This window comes from Paramisgurnus dabryanus, chromosome 17 (genome assembly GCF_030506205.2).
Source record: "Paramisgurnus dabryanus chromosome 17, PD_genome_1.1, whole genome shotgun sequence".
Classification (NCBI taxonomy): domain Eukaryota; kingdom Metazoa; phylum Chordata; class Actinopteri; order Cypriniformes; family Cobitidae; genus Paramisgurnus; species Paramisgurnus dabryanus.
The window spans coordinates 23,691,564-23,712,363 of NC_133353.1; the positions used below are offsets into that span (position 1 = coordinate 23,691,564).

The following is a 20,800-nucleotide window of genomic DNA, read 5'->3' on the forward strand; positions in this document are numbered from 1 at the left end:
ACATCAACCTCTGTCTTTTTAACTCTCTAGACATATTCAGTAAAGGACCTTGACCAATGAGATATATTCTGGCCTGCCAGACATAACAGATGTGGTGTATGGAAATACTTCTCAATAGTGATGCTGCAAATGTTTGAGAAGAAAGTGAATTCCTGAAAGCACCCTTAGGTTCCTTCTGCTCTGGCAAAAAAAAAAACTTGCACAAGCCTCAAGTCCCTGATTTGATCTAAATGTACCTATGGCATGATAAGGCGCATAAGTGTGAAATGTCTCATTTGCGTATTTGCAAACTACTGAGTAGACTAACCATGTAAATTATATTTTATATATTTTTATTTGTTAAATTTGATTGAGTTCATAAATATTCCATATTTACTCATTACGTAGGAGAAAGCCGTATTACACAACTAAACTGGTCTTCATATAGTAAGAAATGTTAAAGGTTGTCCTTTTAATGACTTCATTATGAAACATATTCAAAGAAGGTTCAGCTACTTTTTAATGCTGTAAAAAGATGAAATTATTCCATATAGGGCACTTATCCTACTTAAATAGAATGCTGGATTTTCAGTGAGCAAAAAAATAAATAAAAATAACTGATGGGATGGTTAACTCTAAATAAAATGCAGTACAATCAACTGTAACAAAGTCAGACAACCTATTGACATTTACTGCTAAATGTCTAATAGTCTTTACACTTTATCACTGCTCAATGACCTTTACGCATTGTAAAAAGTTTTACAAGTGTAAATATATTGGTGATGAAAGTCTAAAAGAACAATTCCTGAGGCAGATATTTTGTCAGTGAGGTTTGTTTCCAAAGCATTTCATTTGGACAGTTCCAAGATTTTACATACATTACATCCTTGATTTTACAAAGTGTGTTTATAGGATTGTCATTATTCTCACAGCCTAAAACATATTCTCTTCAACCCTTCCTAAATATTGAAAAAACAACTCTTTCAATATCCACATTTGGGCTATGCATTCGAAACAGTTCAGACTCTACTGCCCACTTCAGGACATATAAGAGTATTACAGCTCTAAGTTTTTCTAACACATTACTGTAATCAGGAATGATACAACACCAAGCTGTGATACATGTCAGTGTAAACGCACAGTATTTGGACAATTCTATTACCTGTCGATTCCTCTTATATGAGTAAATATGTTAATGCTACCAACAAGTGAGTTAAGAGACCCGCTTTGTGTTGTACCAAAGCATCACTAATGCCACTAAACCCAACTCTGATAAGGTACTTTAAAAGTAATACTGAGCACGCTTAACAAGTGGAGGCCAAAAGTGTGAAACACATTCAAATCGTCAACATTTTGTGTAAATACATGCAACTAAAGCAACTAAAAAAGAAATGTAAAAATCAAAAACACATACAATCTATGATATTCAAACAGTTTTGAAATGTTTATAAATGATTTAAAATACTGTACAGCCTAATAATAATAATAATGATCAAAATAAACACTTTGATTTCCTCCTCGAATATGTTTATCTATTTGAAAGCAACAGCATCATTTTTGTATTACAGTTCAGCAAAATTACAATGTCCATTGCACTTTATGAATAATTTATTGTGCATAATAATATGATTGGTATCAGGTAATCAATACCTGTTTTTGGTTAAACTACGAGCTTGTATTTAAGGATTACTCTTTGCAGACAAATGTTTGCATTTGTTTGTACAGAATTCATCAGATAAATGTTATGTTTGAGGCCAAACACAGCAACCATCTTGGTGAGGTAAATCTTTTCCAAAGAACTTCCATTCAAAGAAAGCCAAAATCTGAACTCTCCTTATTAAACATGTGAGTTTTCGACACTTAACCCAAAATATTAAATATCCCTGTCATAAAAATGAGATGACTGTGTGTGATCATGACTTATGGATGGTTGGGGGACCCGAGACACAAGACCGAGGACACATGCATGCATTGTTTTCTCCCAATATCATAACGAGAAGTCAAACGATCTACACTCAAACATAACGTAAATATGTACAAAACCAGTTCAATGACCCCAAAAGTGTCTCAGAGCAGCAGTATGTACACATAAGTGTTGCCTGCCATAAATGTATATCCTTCCCATTAAGTGTCAAAGATCAAAAGTGAAATGTTGCACGTCACTTTGGTTACCTCATTACAGAGCAAAGCTGCTTTTGAATATTTTAACATTTTGGCTGCATTCCTTTTTTCTCTGCCTTCGCTCATTGCATCTCCCGTTGTTGCAGGTAGGACAGCTAAAGCACTCTCAGAGCATATGCACAGTCACATAGCTTCAGTGTCTGAAGAGAGGGCGGTCTTTGATCTGGATCGGGTGACGGGTCTCAGGGTTCTAGGAGGAGGCTTATAGAGAATGAGAATAGAGAGATGTAAGAGATCAGTGTCAACAGAACTGAGGCCATCATACAGACAGCAGATAAAAGCAGGCATGGTATACACACATGTTAAGTGTTCACAAATCAACACAAGCACAGGCAAAGATCAGCAGGTAGGAGTAAAAATTTAATTTGTAAATAATGCAAATTTAAAAAAAATATATATATCAATGAGATGTCAGTTTTTTGCCCCAACACTAATGAAATGAGCAAAAAAAAGTGCTGTAAAAATGCTCACTGTTGTGCACTGTTGGTATAAAAGAATTCAAGAATTTTGTTCAAAATGACTAATTACAAACAATACAAACACAATCCAACAGATGGCGCAAATCTGTAGTACGCTTTATTATTTTTATGAAATAATTATGTGTCCGACAAGCGTATGATATCAAAGTAACAGTTACCGCGAGACCCGAGAGCAATTCGAGAACGCATCAAAGATGTCTGCTCTTCAAGCGCTCTCGCGGTATTTTGATGTCATCTGCCTGTCGGTCTGCGCGGCTCCGCATGTAGTCGAACACGAGAAATGGGCGCGGAAAATTAAAGATAAGTGTACTTTGAATGCAGCGTGTTTAAGAATGGACATCACATACTTCGTCAGTACGGGACAAAATGCGGTATGTAGATTTGCAAAGAAAATATTGCTGTTTTTAAAGACCATGGCCTGATTACTTGACAATTACAAGGCAGATATGAGTTGGGTTTTGATCTATGATGATTACACCACACCCTTACAAAAATTTACCATGGTTTTACTACAGTTAAACCAAAAAACTATGGTAACTGTAGTAAAACCATGGTAACAACAAAATAACCATGTTTATGGCAATCATGGTTTTTAAAAATCATAGTTAAACCATGGTTACTGTAAAACCATCGATTTGCTGATAGTAATCATACACACACGCACGCACACACACACAAAACATGGTTACTATACTTTAACCACAATAAAACCAAAACCATGGTTAATTTTCGTAAGGGCAGGGCTGTTGAATGCTTTATTCTGATTGATTGAAAAATGCTACGTGAATATGCATTATTTTTCGATAATCCCACACCTGTCAAATGTCTTTAAGAAACCATATGAAAATTAACAATGTTTTACTACAGTTAAAACAACAACCAAACAAAAAACATGGTTACTGTAGTAAAATAACCATGGTTTTGTTTTTAAAAACCATAGTCAAACCATGGTTATTGTAGTAAAAAATGGTTTTGCTAAAAGTAATTAACACACACACACACACACACACACACACACACACACACACACACACACACACACACACACACACACACACACACACACACACACACACACACACACACACACACACACACACACAACATGGTTACTTCCTACACTTCTTTTACCACAAAAAAACATGGCTAATTTTCGCAAGAGCAATGTCTTAGCAACGTCTGTGGTAACCATGGTATAAGCAAAATAACTGACTCCGGTCAGATCTGAATTCTTTGGAAATAAAGCAAACCCCGCTGTGTAACGGGACCTCATTGGGTGTGAATTTTTTTTCAAATAATTAAATGGCCCGTCATCCATTATTCCTTACATATAGCACTACTGATATTTGTTGCTTTTTTGACATTGGTAGCTTAAAAGTGTCCCTGACTATTTACACTATACTTTAAAGGCGGGGTGCGTGATCTCTGAAATCCAATCCTTCTTTTGATAGACCATCCCTACACATACGCAACCCAGACAACAATGTTGGTTAACAGACACGCCCCTTACTGCTGATTGGCTACAAGTATATTTTGGTAGTCAGTCCGACTCCCCTTTTCAAAGTGTTTTTCAAAAATCGTGCACCCCTGTGTAAAAAAATAGCAGTGTGATCATCTAGCTCTCCTTCTGTATATTTTTGGGTGAACTATTCCTTTATGATATATTTAACATACTGTACGAAGTGTCATAGTAAGTTTCCTACTTAAGATGCCTTTGTATGGCCGATAGGATAGCTGATAACAACAACTAAAGGGTAAAAAGACTAGTAGTCCAATGACAAATAGTAAAAAGCACTTTCATACTAAACAATAACGGACCATAGATTATCAGATAATCATTGAAAACACAGCTAACAGATTGAAATTCAGCCTTTTGAGGGATAAGGCTTTATACAGTATTTGTAAACTTGTCTCTTTTCCATTAAAGAGACCTAAGACAACAATTTGTCTCACTAGCCGAAATGTCTCAGATGGTCTACCTTGGGTGATTATCAGACTCACACAGAGACAAATCTTCTGTTGACTGCTGGTTAATCAGCTGCTTTGGTTAGTGGTTGAGTGGGTTAGTCACAACAAAACTAACAAACCCTCAGTGCAGCCAGGCAAGTCAACAGCTAGCCATCAGAAAAGTGGGTACCTCAGGGGCACGTCTCTTAAATTTGAGTTGGGGTGACCCTGCGGGGGCATATCCCTCCTTCCCCTTATTCAGAGGCTCCTCTGGGGATACAGGTGGAGAGGGAGGTGGGGAATCCTGGAAGGACTCAGAATAGGAAAGCAGTGGAGTCAGGGGGTCAGGCTGCGATGGGGCAGGGTAGGAAGTCAATGGGCAGGGAGGCTCCTTAGAAGGGCATGTCTCCAACACCTCATACTCGGTCATGTCAAAATCATAGCCTGTGCCATAACAACAGGTCATCAGATCACAAATTGTATAATTTAATGTGGAATTGAACTCCTTTCAAGGTGTCATTATAGGCTGAGGCAGAATGACACTAATTGATGAGGATTATTGTTGATAATAAGCTTTGACATCGCTGCTAACCAAATGTTTGGGCAAACAATATACTTCCTGCTGCGCACAGGAAAGTGAACTCTAGTACATTTTGTCATACAGCTTTTGTAAACAGCTTTGGACTCTCATGTTTATAGAATAAACTTGAACAGGAAACATGTCAGAAGGAAAAGCCTTCTCTTCCTGTAAAATGGAAAATACTCCCATGTCATCAGAATTTAAGATAATTTAGCAAGGGAAAAGACTTGCACCTCGTTTTCTAGAAAGAATCAAAGCAATAACTTTTTTGCCTTTTTAACCTATATCAATTATTTGTATCTTTAATAACTAGTGATAGACCGATATATCGCCCGTCCGATATATCGGGCCGATATTTGCGAGTTTTTTATGTGTATCGGCATCGGGCGATATGTGGCTGCTGTGTTTGACGATTTTTTTCCGGCATTATTTACACACAGAGTGCTGAAAGCCGCAAGCGATTGCAGGTGACTAAAAACAACCAACCCTTCCATGACAACATCGAAAGCTCGGCCTAACAGCTGATCATAGCTGCACAAAGCAAGTCTTTATTTCTCATCTCTCTATAATATTTGTAGTAGTAAAGAGCTAGAAATCAATATCCTTTGCTGATAGTTCCTCATCATTGTGGAGAGTGCAGTTCATGGTTCCATAGCACCCTCACCTGTTTTTCCTATTTGTTAAATATAGTTTTTTTTTTAAGTTCAATAAATGTTACTTTTTTTAAATTGAGACTTGTAACATTTGGCATCATCGTGTCATTTTTATAATGAAAATTGAGTGAGCAAAAGCAGTATCGGCTCCAAATATCGGCTCAAGAAAATCGGCAGCCTGTATCGGTCATCTGCTAAGGCTGATGAATCAAAAATCGGTATCGGCATCGTCACAAAAAAAATCCATATCGATCGATCCCTATTAATAACATGTCTTAAATACATATTCTTATTTGATCTAGGGAAGATGTTTCAAATTATGATGTTTCAAGTACATTGTTTTTACAGTGCATCAAGCTAATTCATTTCATTAGCTATTTCATGAGATCATGTCTTTAAAGAGTAACTAAACCCCAAACCAACTTTTTTTAGTTAATGATCTGTAAGAATGATGCTTTATTAGTGCTGTTCATTGATTTTAGTAAGTTTTTTGACATTTGGATATAAAGTGTTTCAATACTACAATATATGGTGTAAAAACGTCTGAGTGCTGCCCTCTTGAGGTTGAACGGTGGCTACTGCAGTTGAATTTTCCTATTGGATGTTGGGTCCAAGAAATGACTCGTGAAGTAAGCAGGTTCAAGCTCACCACGCCCTTGTTACGATCTCACCACACACTTAGTTCGTCCCCTCTATCTCCGTTGGGATCTGCCCACTTTTCTTGCATTTTTCAAATATTGCAGTGGGTGGAGCCAGGCTCTGACCAGGGGTTTAGTTACGCTTTAAAGTCCTGGTGAACCGGAAGTCGCGGTCGACTTTACTTCGTGTTGTGATGTATTTCCAAGTGAAACAGAAAAATTTTGGGCATGACCTGTGTTTTCCACTGTGCTTTGATTGGATATAGAAAAGGAGGCGTTTCATTCAGAAATGGAACTGGCATCAGACTGACAGTTGGAGGGGGTGGAGTTAATGGATGCTCTCAAAATAAGCTGAATAGCTGACGTCATCAGAGAATGATGATGATGATGAATTATATGAGGGCACATAAACTGTTTATAACAAATACTGTAATATTACATTAAAATAAAAATTGACAATTTTGACATTGGGACTTTAAAGGAAATTATTAGACTGTGTTTTGGAATGCTTGATTCTGATTGGTCAGTATTACCAAATAATGTACATCCAGATGGTTGTTATCATAAATGAACACCTTTAGGATGATACACGACATGATCACCTTGTTGGGATTTATTCTGCGATAACAACCTTCACACGTTTTCCCTTGTTTGTACAAAGCTTCTCGATGCCTACTGTCTCTTTCAGCTGGATCAATGATAGTTACAACTAATATCTACTGCCGTTTGAAAATGTCTGTTCTGTAATAGTTGTGTTGATCGTATTCTGAACTAGCTTGCAACTCGAGTGTCAAATATAAATAAGAGCAGAGCCCAGTATATTTAAACATAGCTTCACCAGAGACATTGGCAGGCTTACAAGTTTTAGTTACATGCAAAGATGATGAGACAAGCAGCTCAGACAATTAGGATTAGCAGAAGTCTGACTGGGTGATGGCATGATCCTCAAAGGGTTAACTGAAATGCATATGGCTTGGCACACTTACCCTTACTGTAACCAGTCTCAGATTTGCTGCGCATCATACTGCGCGTTCTGTGCTGTGTAGCTGCAGGCTGGGTGGTAACAGAACTCTGGTTGGTTTCTTGGCCTTCAGCCTGGAAGGATGACAGGTCATGCATACTGAAACTCCGAAGTCGCTCAGAGAGAACTCCTTGGCCCTGGATTTGGATATGGAGAGTAACCTTTTAAGAATGTTTATTTAGTATTATGTTTTGTTCTGAAGATTATCATTAACATTTTCTATTTAACAAAATGTTCATGGACCTTTGGATGTTTGGTTTCCCCTGGCTCAGAATTAAAAAAAAATAGTTGTGACTTTATTTAGTTGGCTCAGAAATGTTTAATAAGCTCAGGTTATATAAATTTATCAATTGAGGAAACAGGAAAATTTCTTTACTGTCTTACAGTAGTTTTGTAATATTCTATATGATCATATGATATGAAATTGCCAGCATTTTGGATTGCAACAAGTTGCAAAGCACAGTGTTAACAACAGTTAGGTTGAGGGTTCGATACCAAACCAGGGACCCACATGAACCACAAAAGATCCATGACCTTATTGCCTAATAATCACTTTGGATAAAAGCTGCATGAATTTATTATTCTAAATTGCACCCAAAAGTCAAATTTATCTGAAAAAGATGCTTGTCATAATTTAAAAAATCTATAAAAAATATATTTCATGTTCATTAGATAACTACCTTGCTAGCAGCCATAACTGCTGCTGTTGCCGCCACATTGAGTCCTTTCCTTCCGAAATGAACTAGAGTGTCGTAGCTTTTATCTTTTGCTTGGCATAGGTATTCATCGATGTCCTAAGAAAAAAATACAAAAGATATTTCGCTCTCATACTGCATGCAGAACAGTACAGTTTAAAGAATTCACAATTTAACTTCTCTGTAGGCCCATACAACGTCTTTTTACTGTGTCTGCAAAAGATTTTGCTTATTGTTATCAGTGTCTTTTCACTTGCCCTAACTGTGTCCCTCTGATGAATTTCCTGCTACAAAAATAAAGAGCAAAGGAAAGACTGGAAAATCACAGTTAGTTTCCTTACAACATTCATTCTCGGTCAACCAGAGAGAACACCGAAACAGGAAAAGAAGTCAAATGTACATTTCCTTAGAATCACCCATTAAATTAAAAAAACTATTTCATTCAACAATTCTATCCTTTTAATTGTGTGAACGTTATCTCAGTGTAAATGTATTTTTTATGTTTGTCCTAGGGTATATGTGATATATATGATATAAGATACCCCCAACCCTAAACAGCATGTGGGATAAAAACAAACTTTGATTGGCCAGCCTTAGCAACAGACATCTCTTAGGGCACAATCACATTAGACACAGTCGCCTTGAACTATGCCCTCTACAAGCAGGCCAGGGCACAACTAACCAAACCATGCCCGGGCACGGTTGCTCACACTAGTCAATCACGGGGTGCACGATTTTTGAGATACGCTTTGGAAAAGGGAGTTGGGCCGAGTACCAAAACACATTTGTAACCGATCAGCAGTAAGGGGCATGTTTACTAACCGACATTGTTGCCTGGGTTTGCGTATGTGTGGGGCGGGTCTATCAAAAGAAGGTCCAGATTCTATTGGGATAGGGGCGTTTTTGTTTAGGTGATTTCAAATGTCAACATTGGCTTTCAGAGATCATACATCCCGCCTTTAAAGCTAATGTGCACGATTTTGAAAAATGCTAACTTTAGCCTACTAGCACATAAATCACGATTCCACCCTCCATTCAAAATGTCAATTTGACTTGTCAATTCAGCAGGAATAACTCTTAGCAGATTAAATTTTTATGGGGCGTGCACACCAAAGTTTTTATGCCCACGGCGGGCGCATGTTTTCAATTGTTTCCAATGGAAGCTCAGCGTTTTCAAATAAGCCTGCAGCTAGCGTTGTTTTTTCGCTCTAGGCAGTTTTTCTGTACTCGTCACTGAGCGTCGAGAGTTGAAAGAGATTCAACTTTGGGTGAAAAGCTCCGCTCGTCAATGTCAGTTCTCACACTCCTGTCCAATCACAGTGGAGGAGGGGCGGGACAGGTATCACACCAACCAACCGTCTCACAGATCAAGTATCACAGCTACCAAAGCACTCGGCTAAAGAAACTGGCGCTCAGCTGAAAAAACAGCTGGCAATCGGTGTCCTTCATGCGTTTCAGCCGCGTTTAAAAGTTTTGGTGTGCACAACCCCTTAGTCTTTTTCTTCTTAAAATATGAACAACTACTTTTCTTCATTATATTTTATATATAAAATGAGAATATTCCTTTGATATACCTCATCCAGTTCAAGACAAAGGAAAGAAAACTAAGCTCATAAGTAAAATTCACAGGATCTTTGAAAACATTTTAGTACATTACCTTCTCCTTCGAGGACAGTGTAGGGTGCACAAATTTTCTATAGAGCACACTGGAGCCTTTTGTGTATGGGGAAAGTAACCACACCACAAAGGCGATTTTGAGTTCATAGTAGAATGGGAGCCTTCAATAGACAATAAAATACAATAATACTATTATGTGTCATACTGGTTGCAGCCCACATGACAGAGCATTAGCTGAATAAAAAACATGAGTAATTCTTAACAACAAGACCTGTAAAAGTTAATGTAATGGCATAATGTACTTACCAGCACAAAAATATATCTGTAATCACTTCAGCTGTTGTAAAAAGTGCAAATATTATCCAGTACATCATCCATTTCACCTATTTCAAATAAAACATTAATAACATGAAAAATGAGAAGTCAAATAAAAAGGAAGACAATGAAATTATGCATATGCCTGCTTAGATAAAGCGGTGGAAGATATACTTACGTATTCTCTCACATCTTTAGATTTTACAGCTTTATATGAGGAGTAAGCTGGGTAAAGGGTACCAAAGATGAGCCTGTGAGAGATACAAAAACATACTTAAGATCGGTAAGTGGACAACAAATATTCTAAGTGTTCAATGGTATTGGGATGATCAATGCTTTTTTCAATTGAGAAAGTTATTATTCAGCTATTATTATTATTATACTGTAACTATTTGAGGCAGAAGTCAAATTGCACAAATAATTACTTGATTTTCTTGCTTAAATCATATGTTGTAATAGCTAGTTGAGATAAACACAAAAGAAGATATTTTTGATAAATGATTGTAAGCACAAAATTGATGGCAGAGTATATAAGAGAGGCAAGAATCTCTGTTCCATGCTCAAACCATTTTATAATCACTCCGCTCCAGCTCTGCTCTGGGTTTTCCATTTCCCACTACTCGCTCCCTCTCTGCTCCCTCCTCTTTTACTCCACATTCCATGTTCGCTCCATTAAAAATTTGGTCTTAATGAAGAAATATTTTAGGCTTTCTTTTGCCTACACATTTACAAGTAAATTTTTTCGGTATTATTTGTCTCCCCCTCAAAATATGTCCCTGAGAAATTTTATTTGTATTGTTCCCCCAACTGCTAGGTGAAATTTATGCCCATGGTTGCATTATGAGCCGTAAACATGAGTTGTGCTCTTGATGGAGCGGTAGTGGAGTCCTCTTGGAGAGAAAACCAGAATGCCTACCGTAAATTTTTCTAGCTCCAGATTTCACTCTCTTCCTGAAATGCACGGATTTGAAAAGCTCTGTGTCCCTGATTGGCCAACTAATCTGTACATTGTGATTGGCCACAATACCTCTGACATCAGCCGGAAACGTGACGCTCCTTACCATGTTTGAAAGATTTGGTTGCTAACAGGAGTTAACTTACAGGCTGTAAGGCCAAAGTGGGAGGAATTATGATAATGTCGGTCTACATCACCAATCCCAGGAAGTAAACTGTTGCCAACAATCCGTGTGTTTGTTGTAGTCCAAGAAAAGAGATTTACGTTTGAGACAATAACTTGTGTCATCGTTTACTTTGGGGTATGTACCTTTTGCATATCGTTAATGTACTACACACTTACGCACCAAAGGAAATTTAAAAATGTGAATCAAGAATAGGTGCTCTTTAAAAAAAAATCCACCCTTAGCTCCAAGCAAAATCACGCTGCTACACTCACATACTCTAGTTCCATAGTCTTGGTTTTTCCTACAACATGAGGGTAAGCAAACGGTGACAGAATTTTCATTTTTGTCTTTAAGGCACATTTTAAAATGTTAGCTTACAAAAAGTTGTCACTGACTGTTCACATACTTTCATTTCATTAAAGGCGGGGACCAGGGTGCATGATTTTGGGAAAACACTTTGGAAAAGGGAGTCGGGCTGACTACCAAAACACACTTGTATACAATCAGCAGTAAGGGCGTACCTACTCACAGACGGTAGCCTCTTTCACACAGTAGTTCTGGTAAATTACCATAAATTTACCAGAATTAATTTACCAGTAAATACAAAAATGTGCTGTTCACACATGCAGTGACATTCTGTCTTTTTAACAGTAAGACATCATTCACACATCAGTTTTAAAATACCGGTAAACTCAGAGAGAAAGCGGAAGTTACCTGTGGCGCGCGGCCGGCGAGCTCCGTCCGTGTCGTATTTGTAAACAATGGCGGGTTATGACTTAATATCCACGGTCCGTATTTTGTTGTTTTCACATCTGTGGCAAACGGTCGCGAAGTAGCTTGTGACAAAACAAATTGCATTAGGCGGCGTCAAACGGAACCTGCGTTTGGACATTAGGCTTCACAGATGGTGTACTAAGGATGTCGGCAATATGGCGAATAGATGGTAAGCTGTTTTAAACAACTTTGGTGAAGAAATGTGGATGTTAACTTCAGGTGTGCTCGAATTTTAAGCAGCATGTCTGTGGAAACGAATGTAAACAGTGCGGGGGTGAACGCATCATCTGTATAAAAAAACTTTCTGATTGGCCCGAGCTGCCAGCGCAGTCTGACGTCGTCCGTTCTAAATGCCAGTAATCCTATATTTTTCGTTTACACATAGCGCTTACCGGTAAATTACTGGTAATCTTACAACCTGTCTTACTGGTAAATTGGGAGCACTGATTTACCGGAAAGGTTCTGTTCACACATGACATATTAACTGCAATTTACCAGTAAATTACCAGTAAAGACTGTATGTGTGAAAGGGACTATTGTTGCCTGGGTTGCGTATGTGTGGGGCGGGTCTATCAAAAGAAGTTCCAGATTCTCTTGGGATAGGGGCGTGTTTGTTTAGGTGATTTCAAATATCAACATTTCGCTTTCAGAGATCGTGCACCCCGCCTTTAATCACATTTTTTTTGGCAATTAGGATGTGCAATATACCTTTACATTTTGCTTTTTTAATAGTAGCTGAAAATGATATATAATACACATTAAATAAAAATAAACTGTAGAAGGATTTTGTATCCAAAAATATTCCTCTTAATTCAGTTAATATTGTGACAACATGCCCCATCAATACTATCTTTCTACAAAAATGGTGGAAATGTCAATTTTGTAGCATTTAGTAGCCAAGACTCTGTCCTTTAAAAATAAATTTACCCTAAAAAATATTACTCAAGTAAAAAGTGACTAGTAGGTCCTTCCTACAAAAAAAATCATGACAGGAATGCTTGCATGTAGGATTACGTCATCAGTGCATGCAACAAGGAAACACCTTCTTGTTTTTATAAGATTATATACCTTATGGTAAGAAACAACAACATTACAAGATTATTATATAATATTGAAGGTACATTTAGCCCAAGAACAAAAGCCACATGTAGCCTATTTTATAGGTCTACTTCTCTGAAAGGAAACGGCTCCACTCCCTTTCCATTACTGATATTTGAGATAACTACTGCACTTTAGAAACGCGTCTAGAGTCTTATTAATTCAGCAGGGTACAATAGGCATGTATAATAGCCTACAGATCGTAGCAACACTGTTGCACGTCTACAGGCGACATATCTGTGCGACCCCGTTAATATTTCAAGTTTACATGCTGCATGCTTGATAAAAATAGACCCGCGAATGCTCGTCAAGGGCGCAAAAAAGATCATAAGCAAACAAGACGAGACGAATGCTGTTTGCTGGCACTGCACTATTGCATTTGTTAAACCTGTTATAACGGATATTTGGAAAGTGCTAAAAAAGAAACCAAGTGGCCAGCAGCACCTGTGTATTTTAACTCCTATCCCTGAGTCAACCAGCTCGGTAACAGCTGACCCGATCAAATGACTGACCCACAAACAGCTTCTATAACCAAAACCTAACAAAGCACTTTTAACATATAGTCAGGCTTGGACACAACAAGCAAAATATATGTTTGTTGTGTATTTTTAGAATCGTCTCGTATCCAAATGTAATGCACAAGTGTTGGATGTGCAATGTCATTGGATATTGTGATCTAATATGAACTGAAAGGCTATTTAGAGATTTCGCTCGCGCAGCAAGAGAGACGAAATGAAAGTGCAATAACAAAATTGAGACAACTTTGCGGAATAACTAAAAATGACACATTTTAAATTGTTAATATATATATATATTAGATGTATATAGAAAAATAAAATACATGGTGGAAAATGAACAGGACGATGGCCATCATATGGTTGACCCATCCTATTGTCTTTTTATGCAGACACATCAAAGACCTGGTAAGTAAAAAATTTCCAGCAACGGGCACAATATTCGCACCCGATATTACGAATTTCCTCAAAATATAGATAATGCAGTTTAAATGAATTTCTTTAATATCTCATAATAAACTGATTGTAGGCTACACAATCCACCACCGGTTGTGTCTGATGTTTATTTATAAAAATAAACATAATCAATAGGCTAATCTATAGATCTGCTGTTATATTAATAAGATAGTCTTTGATATAAACATATTTAATATAAACATATTTAAATGACTAATCGGCCAAATTTGGCCTAAAAACAATGATTTAAAATCACTGTAACGTTAAACCTATTCACCCTAGAAATAATAGTAGCCCCAAATAGCTTAACCTCGCGTTATCGTATCTGAAAAGGTAGAAAACAAAATATTCACATATAGATTTAATCACTGAACTGTAGATCATAGAGCAATAGTTCAAAAAAATAAACTTACACCACAAGCCTAGAAATAAGCCAGGAGACCATTGCGATAAGAGCAGCGTGTGTTGTCAACAGGGAGGAGTTTGTGTTGTCGGCACTTACCGTTTGACAGACCCGTCTGCGCAGGCGCACTCATGCAGTCGCTCTCAAGCAGTCTTGCACGTTATAAATAATGACTACGAGAACATTTACCAGTATTGTCCTGTAATGTTCCCATTGGATCCAATGATTAAAACACAACCGAAAATTAAATGATTCCCCAAAATACAGTTTAGTAAGGCAACACTACAAGTTTTGGACAACTATTTTAACATATAATAATGAAATCTTTGCAGAAAAAAAATACTTTTTATATTATTTATAATTACTCATAATCAAATAAATCTGAAAGGTTTTGAAAGTATACTCAGATTTACTGAATCTGTGGGTATTTAAAGGGAAAGTTTGGAAGCATTGGAAACAATAAAGAGCTACAGAGGCAGTAACCTAGATTCCCAGTCAAAAGGCAGGGAAAATATCTGGTTTCCTTTGCTTTGGATGAGTGGAGAAGGAGCGGGTCAATGGGGAATTGAGATAAGTTCCAATTAATCTTCTAGAAATCCAAGAAAACCACAAACAAATGGAAATTGCTGAATGTTTTTAGCGCATTAACTAACTCTGTTATTACTTTTTCTAGGATAAAATAGTGAGACATACATTATAATATCATTTGTATCATTGGCTCTGAAACAACTCTTTTGTTTGTAAAATTTATTAGTGTTATTAATATAATTTGTGTATGTACAAATGGTTGTGCAGATGTGAACATTTTTTTCACAAATAAAATAAAACTTCCACCTAATTTGGTTCATTCTGGAGATTATAAATGTTTAGAATTAAGACACTAAACCTGGATCACTACCATATATTTTTGTTCTTGACACATCCAGAACCGACAGTAAAAGTAAAGCAAACTGATATTATTTGACATGCCATACAAAACATTTAATTGTAATTCCAAATGATATGTTCTTATCTCTGCAGACATTTTTGTAGACATTAACAAAAAACAGCAAATTCCATATTCAGCAGATAAACCTAACATACAGAGCCCAGCTAAAGAACCATGGCATGTGTACCTTTACACCTTCTATAGAAACTTATAGCTGTTATATGCCGTTTTATACATGATGTCATTAGATAAGCCTGTCATTAGGAATCTATGAAATCGGTTATGCTAAAACACTTATAAAGATAACACACAAAAAACATAAGATACAAAGCATTACCAGAAACAGAACAGAAACAATAACTGGACCATGGTGTGATGATAACATTTAAGCTGCAAAAACCAGCCAGTAATCAATCCACAACCAGTCCATTATTTTAAAACCTTGTTTTCCTGCCTTACAATTTGTCAATAGTTTCTTAAACCACGCCGCATATACGAGGGAGTGTTTACTTATAAAAACAACGCCAACATTTAGCGATAATTTTTATATTTAGTATTTTTACAAGATTTACAAATTATGAATTTGTCCTTCTCAGTAAAACCAATTTACCAGATATAGGAAAGAACTATTCACTTAGCATAGCCTACATAAAGCTTAAGAAAAACTGCAAATTTGACAACAAAGACAGAACGACTATGAGCAACATCGATATGACACCACTGAACAACAGATGATTGGACAAGCTGCTGCTAAGCTATAGGCATAGCTTTAAACAAAATGGCCTTTAAAAGTAGTGAAATGGTTTTGAAAAGTCAACAAGCTGAAATATCCTTTCACTTGCTACATTTCTGTATTCTGACATTGCAGTCCTTCTTTCTATAATATAATAAATTTATTTTAATAATTCTATAGTATGTAATCAAGGGTATACTTTCTATTTCATATCCACTCCAATAGGTTTCTGTTTGACTTATGTGCCGTTTGAATACACCCCTAAATTTACCATACCAAAGTGCCCAATGTCCTGATGGGTAAGAAAAAGGTATAGAAGACATAAGAAATGGTGTTGTTGTCTATCCCTGCAGAGCTCAAGGTATTCTAGCTTCTCAGTGCTGCTAGCCTAGACTGCATCTCCTCGATATCTTCTTCTTCCTCCTCTTCTTCTTCTGAAGCTGCTGTGGCCCCAGCTGGCACTGGCTCTGGTAGAGCATCTGTAACTTTGCTGGGAGCTTTTCCAAGAGCACCTGTTATTAAGCAAAACACAAATAAAAAGATTTTCATTCTAAAATATAATATACACTGTAAAGTGATTGATGTCTCAACAACTATGACATATTATGATATGTAGCTTTTGCACATATTTACATTATTTGTGACAATTACAAAAAAATACACTACAAGATAAAACTCAAAAGGTATGCATAAAGTAAATTGAAAAAAATTATATTTTTCAAACAATAAAAATGGATGGGGCTTTAAATAGTTGTTAATAAGAGGTAGAAAGAGGTTTCGGCTCTGTTTAGTATTAATGATGTTGTTTTGTTGTAAAATAAATGAGAGTTTTCTGTGAAGTCACCATTCAGAAGATCATGGGTTGCTTTAGTAAACATGGACTCTCCACAACACATTATATTTCCACAACAATGGAGACCCACATTACCCTCTTTGTATATCTGTGGTGAAACAAGTCCAGTTATGACTGCCATAGAAGCAGTCAATTAAGTTTATTTTTAAAAACTCTCTTAAGATAGGCATTAGTATTTTATATGAGCATCAATTTAAATTAATTTAACAATTTGAGTACAGTCTACATGAGTATTATAAGTAAACTGAACTGGTGTTACATATTTTTTTAAATAAGGAAGGTGGAGTAAACTCAAATATTTATGTAAATTCTTTTTTTTTATATATAATGACCAATGTATGGTCACCCATACTTGAACTAGGACCTCTGCATTTAACACATCATCTAGTGAATAGAGTGTATGCACGTGATGTCAACTTCGGCGAAAGTGAGTGCGGTCAGCAGAAACACGGGAAAAACGCGTCTAAATGGGGAAAAGCTGTTGTGCGATAGACTTTACTAACAAATTAACAAGAATTCAGAGCTATCGTTTTACAGACTGCCAAAAAACACTGAAAGGAGAAGTAAATAGATCGTTCATGCAAACGTACACAGACCACAGGTGGGTTGACAAGTTGCTAGGGTCACTATCAAGCAGAGGTTTTACTTTCTACTTAAAAGTATTTTTCAAGTATTTGTATTTTATCCGTGTTTTTCTTTGGAAAACAAACATTCCAAAGCAAATTATCATAATTTTTACCCTATTACATTTCATAAATACAAGTTTTTGTTTTATATTTAAAATTTAAGTACATTAACATACTTTTACTCAAGTAAAAGTACACAATTGCAATATAAAAGAATACACTGTATGATTCTATGCTTTTAATGAAGTAAATTTGTCCCAATACACACCCTAATAAAGCACAGATGCTTGGAAAATGTAACTAAGTATTGCCCGCTATCAAATCCAATGAAATTCAATTTAATCTGATAATAGTCAGTTTTACTGGCATTTTCCTAGCAGCCGCTATGAAAACCAGCCATTTTGTTGAACGTTTGCCACTCAACAGGGCGAGTTCCGGCGTGGTCCCATGGAAAAGTGACGTCAATGCATACCCTCTACAGTAAACACACCCAAAGCAGTAGGCAGCTATCACTGCAGTGCCCAGGGAGCTATGGGGGACATGTTGCCTTGCTCAGGGCACCTCAGTCCCAAACTTCCAGCTGTGAGACTCAAACCGGCAACTCTTGGGTAACAAGTTCGACTCTACACCATGGGTCTCAAACATTTTTCCTATAGGGCACCTGTCCTGCTCCAACAGTTTAGTTCCAACTCTACTCCAAAACACCTGTCTCTAAACTTAAGGTAGCCCAAACAACTTGATAAGCAGGTTCGGGTGTGTTTGGTAGGGGTTGGAACTGAAATCTGGAGGACTGGTGCCCTCCAGGAACAAGGTTGGAGACCCAGGCTCTACACATTTGGCCACGACTGCCCAAGACTATTTTGATTTAAATCCTCCCCAAGTTGAATTTACTTATAAAGCATGTTGCAAAAAGTATGCATATAGATAGTTTAAGTTATTACAAAATATCTTTAAGTTTATATATAGTGGAGCACCAAATAAAGACTGGACGATTTTATCACCTTCCAGATTGCATGTGTGTATGTGTGTGGTTTCTTACCGGCTGTAATCTCATATAGGATCTTGTCAACCTCAGCTTCTGCTGCTTCCTCCATCTCCTCCTCATCATCCATACCCTCCAGTGTGTCTTCCAGCATCTCCTCTATGATACCAGCCTGCAAAACATAAGTTCCCCACATTACAGATGTAACATGTACCAATAAAATATAATATATTTTTAAGCTCAATCCATTTACTAGTTTTTTATACAATAGTATATTCGGAAAGAAAAGGCAAAACAGGGCATAACATTGATTTTAGCCAAGTTTTGATCCATTGTATATTGACTGGATCACAAAAAATGGGCCTTACATACCAGATTATATTCAAGTCAAGTGGTTTGGAGGAGAGAGGTTGAAAAATAGTAGGTCTTTATGACACACACCAAATAAATCAAGCACAATAAATCCATGAATAGAAGAGTCTTCAGGTAAATGGGGTCCGTTTTGATTTCATGTCAACTTTTGCCCATGGAATAAAAGTGTTTACTCGTTTAAGGTTTATATGTCTGACCTTCGTCATTTCTTTTGATAGCTCTCTCATGGTGGCTTGAATCTCTGGGATTTTAACCAGGCTTTGCATGGCCTTCATGACCTCTGTGCTCTTCTGCATAGCACCAGCTAATCTTAATACAGCTGTAATGAGAAACACAAATCAGTGAATCAGGAAGGAGATGCATAAATGAGTTAATCAAGATGGTGCACATGCAATCTAAAGTAAACATCAACAATTTAACATTAAATAACATTATAATTACAATTAGTGTACAGCACCTGTTACTTTACAGGATTTAGTATGGGGTACGCAAATAAAAAAGTAATACTCACCTAACTGATTCTTCATATTTAGAAGCACAGAGTTCATTTGGGCTTTGGAAGCGTACAGTTTGTTAACAGCCTTCTTTGAATGAATCATCTCTTTGGCGAGAATTATGCAAACATCCCTCTGCCCCTTCCTAGCAGCATCCTTGATGGATCTCTTCACCTTCTCCTCCTCTCTTTGAATATCTTCATGACAATCATGAAATATACATCATTGCAGTAAATGTACAAATGTTAGAAAATTAACACAGTCTTAATTACATTATTAAACATTATTAAAAATAAACTGTATTTTATCTAATAATTAATTTTTTGTTTAATGTATAATTTCCTAAGTGCAATGATAGGAATGTGTATTGAGCATATTATTATTATGGCTCACCTCGGATTTGTCTGTCAATAACCCTCATTTCTTTCCTGATTTTTAAAGACCATTCATTGATCTATGTAAAAGAGAAGTAAACACATGTAATCAATTATCTGTTGTAACTAGATTGAACTGACAGATTTGGGTTTTCCATAACAAAAGCAGCAAATATCGCTGTAAAAGTGTAATGGTGTCTTGTTCACGTTAACTTTAGAAAATAGCAGTGGCATTATGTTATTAACCATGTTATTAACTAATATGATAAGCAAGTGAGCTACTTGTAGGCCTACTTTTCATACTTTTCAACGATAAAACATTAAGAAAAACGTTAACTCCCGTTGCCTAATAAAAGCTAATGGGGATTTATATTTACTTACAAGGTCCTTTGGTGGTTTCTCTTGTGTCTTTCCAAAAAGCCCCATTTTAAACCTCAAAATTAGTTAGTTAAACAGCGACGGGCTAAAACAAAACAGTACATAAAACAAAACAGTACATTACAATTTCACTTCCTGATTCTTACCACTGAGCGTGTGACATCATAAATAACTTCCGGTTATAATGCGTGTGGTATTCATTTCATAATAAAAGTATTACTCTGCATGAATGCAGCGAATGCAGACGTTTCCTCAAGATTATAGTATATATTTAAAATAATTTATTTTAAAGCTAAATAAATATACATTTCTTAATATTATTTCGTAGTATACGATTTCAACTTTACAATACGTAAAATAAATACAATATTTTGTACTAAAGTAAATACAAATTTAGTACATTTAAAAAAATGCTAGATGCTTTTTTATTTCTATTTAATTATTTGTATTAAACCAAACCCCATATTCTTCTCGTATTTTGTGATATTTATTGGACTGTTGTCCATTAAAACGGTTCTGGAGAATGTATTGCTTCGCTGTTACTAAGTGACTCTTTTAAAAGTATCTGGATTTAACATTTTTCAATCA

General features: G+C 36.4%; 2 protein-coding genes across 2 annotated transcripts; both read right to left on the minus strand.

The window, feature by feature from the left end:
* Positions 1–30: 30 nt before the first annotated feature.
* Positions 31–14,557, minus strand: reep1 (receptor accessory protein 1). Its single transcript, XM_065288574.1, has 8 exons — positions 14,483–14,557; positions 10,284–10,356; positions 10,097–10,173; positions 9,831–9,951; positions 8,159–8,272; positions 7,444–7,615; positions 4,777–5,030; positions 31–2,361 (listed from the first exon to the last, which is right to left on the minus strand). The coding sequence occupies exons 1-8, from the start codon at positions 14,512–14,514 to the stop codon at positions 2,284–2,286; spliced, it is 921 nt and encodes a 306-aa protein (XP_065144646.1). The 5' UTR covers positions 14,515–14,557; the 3' UTR covers positions 31–2,283.
* A 1,859-nt stretch (positions 14,558–16,416) lies between these two features.
* chmp3 (charged multivesicular body protein 3) lies at positions 16,417–20,351 on the minus strand. The gene is made up of 6 exons (XM_065288572.1): positions 20,216–20,351; positions 19,854–19,914; positions 19,478–19,657; positions 19,164–19,285; positions 18,652–18,766; positions 16,417–16,645 (listed from the first exon to the last, which is right to left on the minus strand). The coding sequence occupies exons 1-6, from the start codon at positions 20,258–20,260 to the stop codon at positions 16,500–16,502; spliced, it is 669 nt and encodes a 222-aa protein (XP_065144644.1). The 5' UTR covers positions 20,261–20,351; the 3' UTR covers positions 16,417–16,499.
* Between the last annotated feature and the right edge of the window lie 449 nt (positions 20,352–20,800).

What these genes read in the sequence shown, in the direction of transcription:
- reep1 (XM_065288574.1), bottom strand. Translation starts at nt 14,514, where the DNA reads ATGGTCTCCTGGCTTATTTCTAGGCTTGTGGT. An exon ending in TGAGACTGGTTACAGTAAGG is followed by an intron (nt 5,031 to 7,443) that starts GTAAGTGTGCCA and finishes GTTATGGCACAG; the next exon opens with GCTATGATTTTGACATGACC. An exon ending in TTAAGAGACGTGCCCCTGAG is followed by an intron (nt 2,362 to 4,776) that starts GTACCCACTTTT and finishes ATTCTCTATAAG; the next exon opens with CCTCCTCCTAGAACCCTGAG.
- chmp3 (XM_065288572.1), bottom strand. Translation starts at nt 20,260, where the DNA reads ATGGGGCTTTTTGGAAAGACACAAGAGAAACCACCAAAGGACCTT. An exon ending in TATCAAAAGAAATGACGAAG is followed by an intron (nt 18,767 to 19,163) that starts GTCAGACATATA and finishes TATGTTTTGCAG; the next exon opens with GCTGGTATCATAGAGGAGAT. An exon ending in CCTATATGAGATTACAGCCG is followed by an intron (nt 16,646 to 18,651) that starts GTAAGAAACCAC and finishes GCTTAATAACAG; the next exon opens with GTGCTCTTGGAAAAGCTCCC.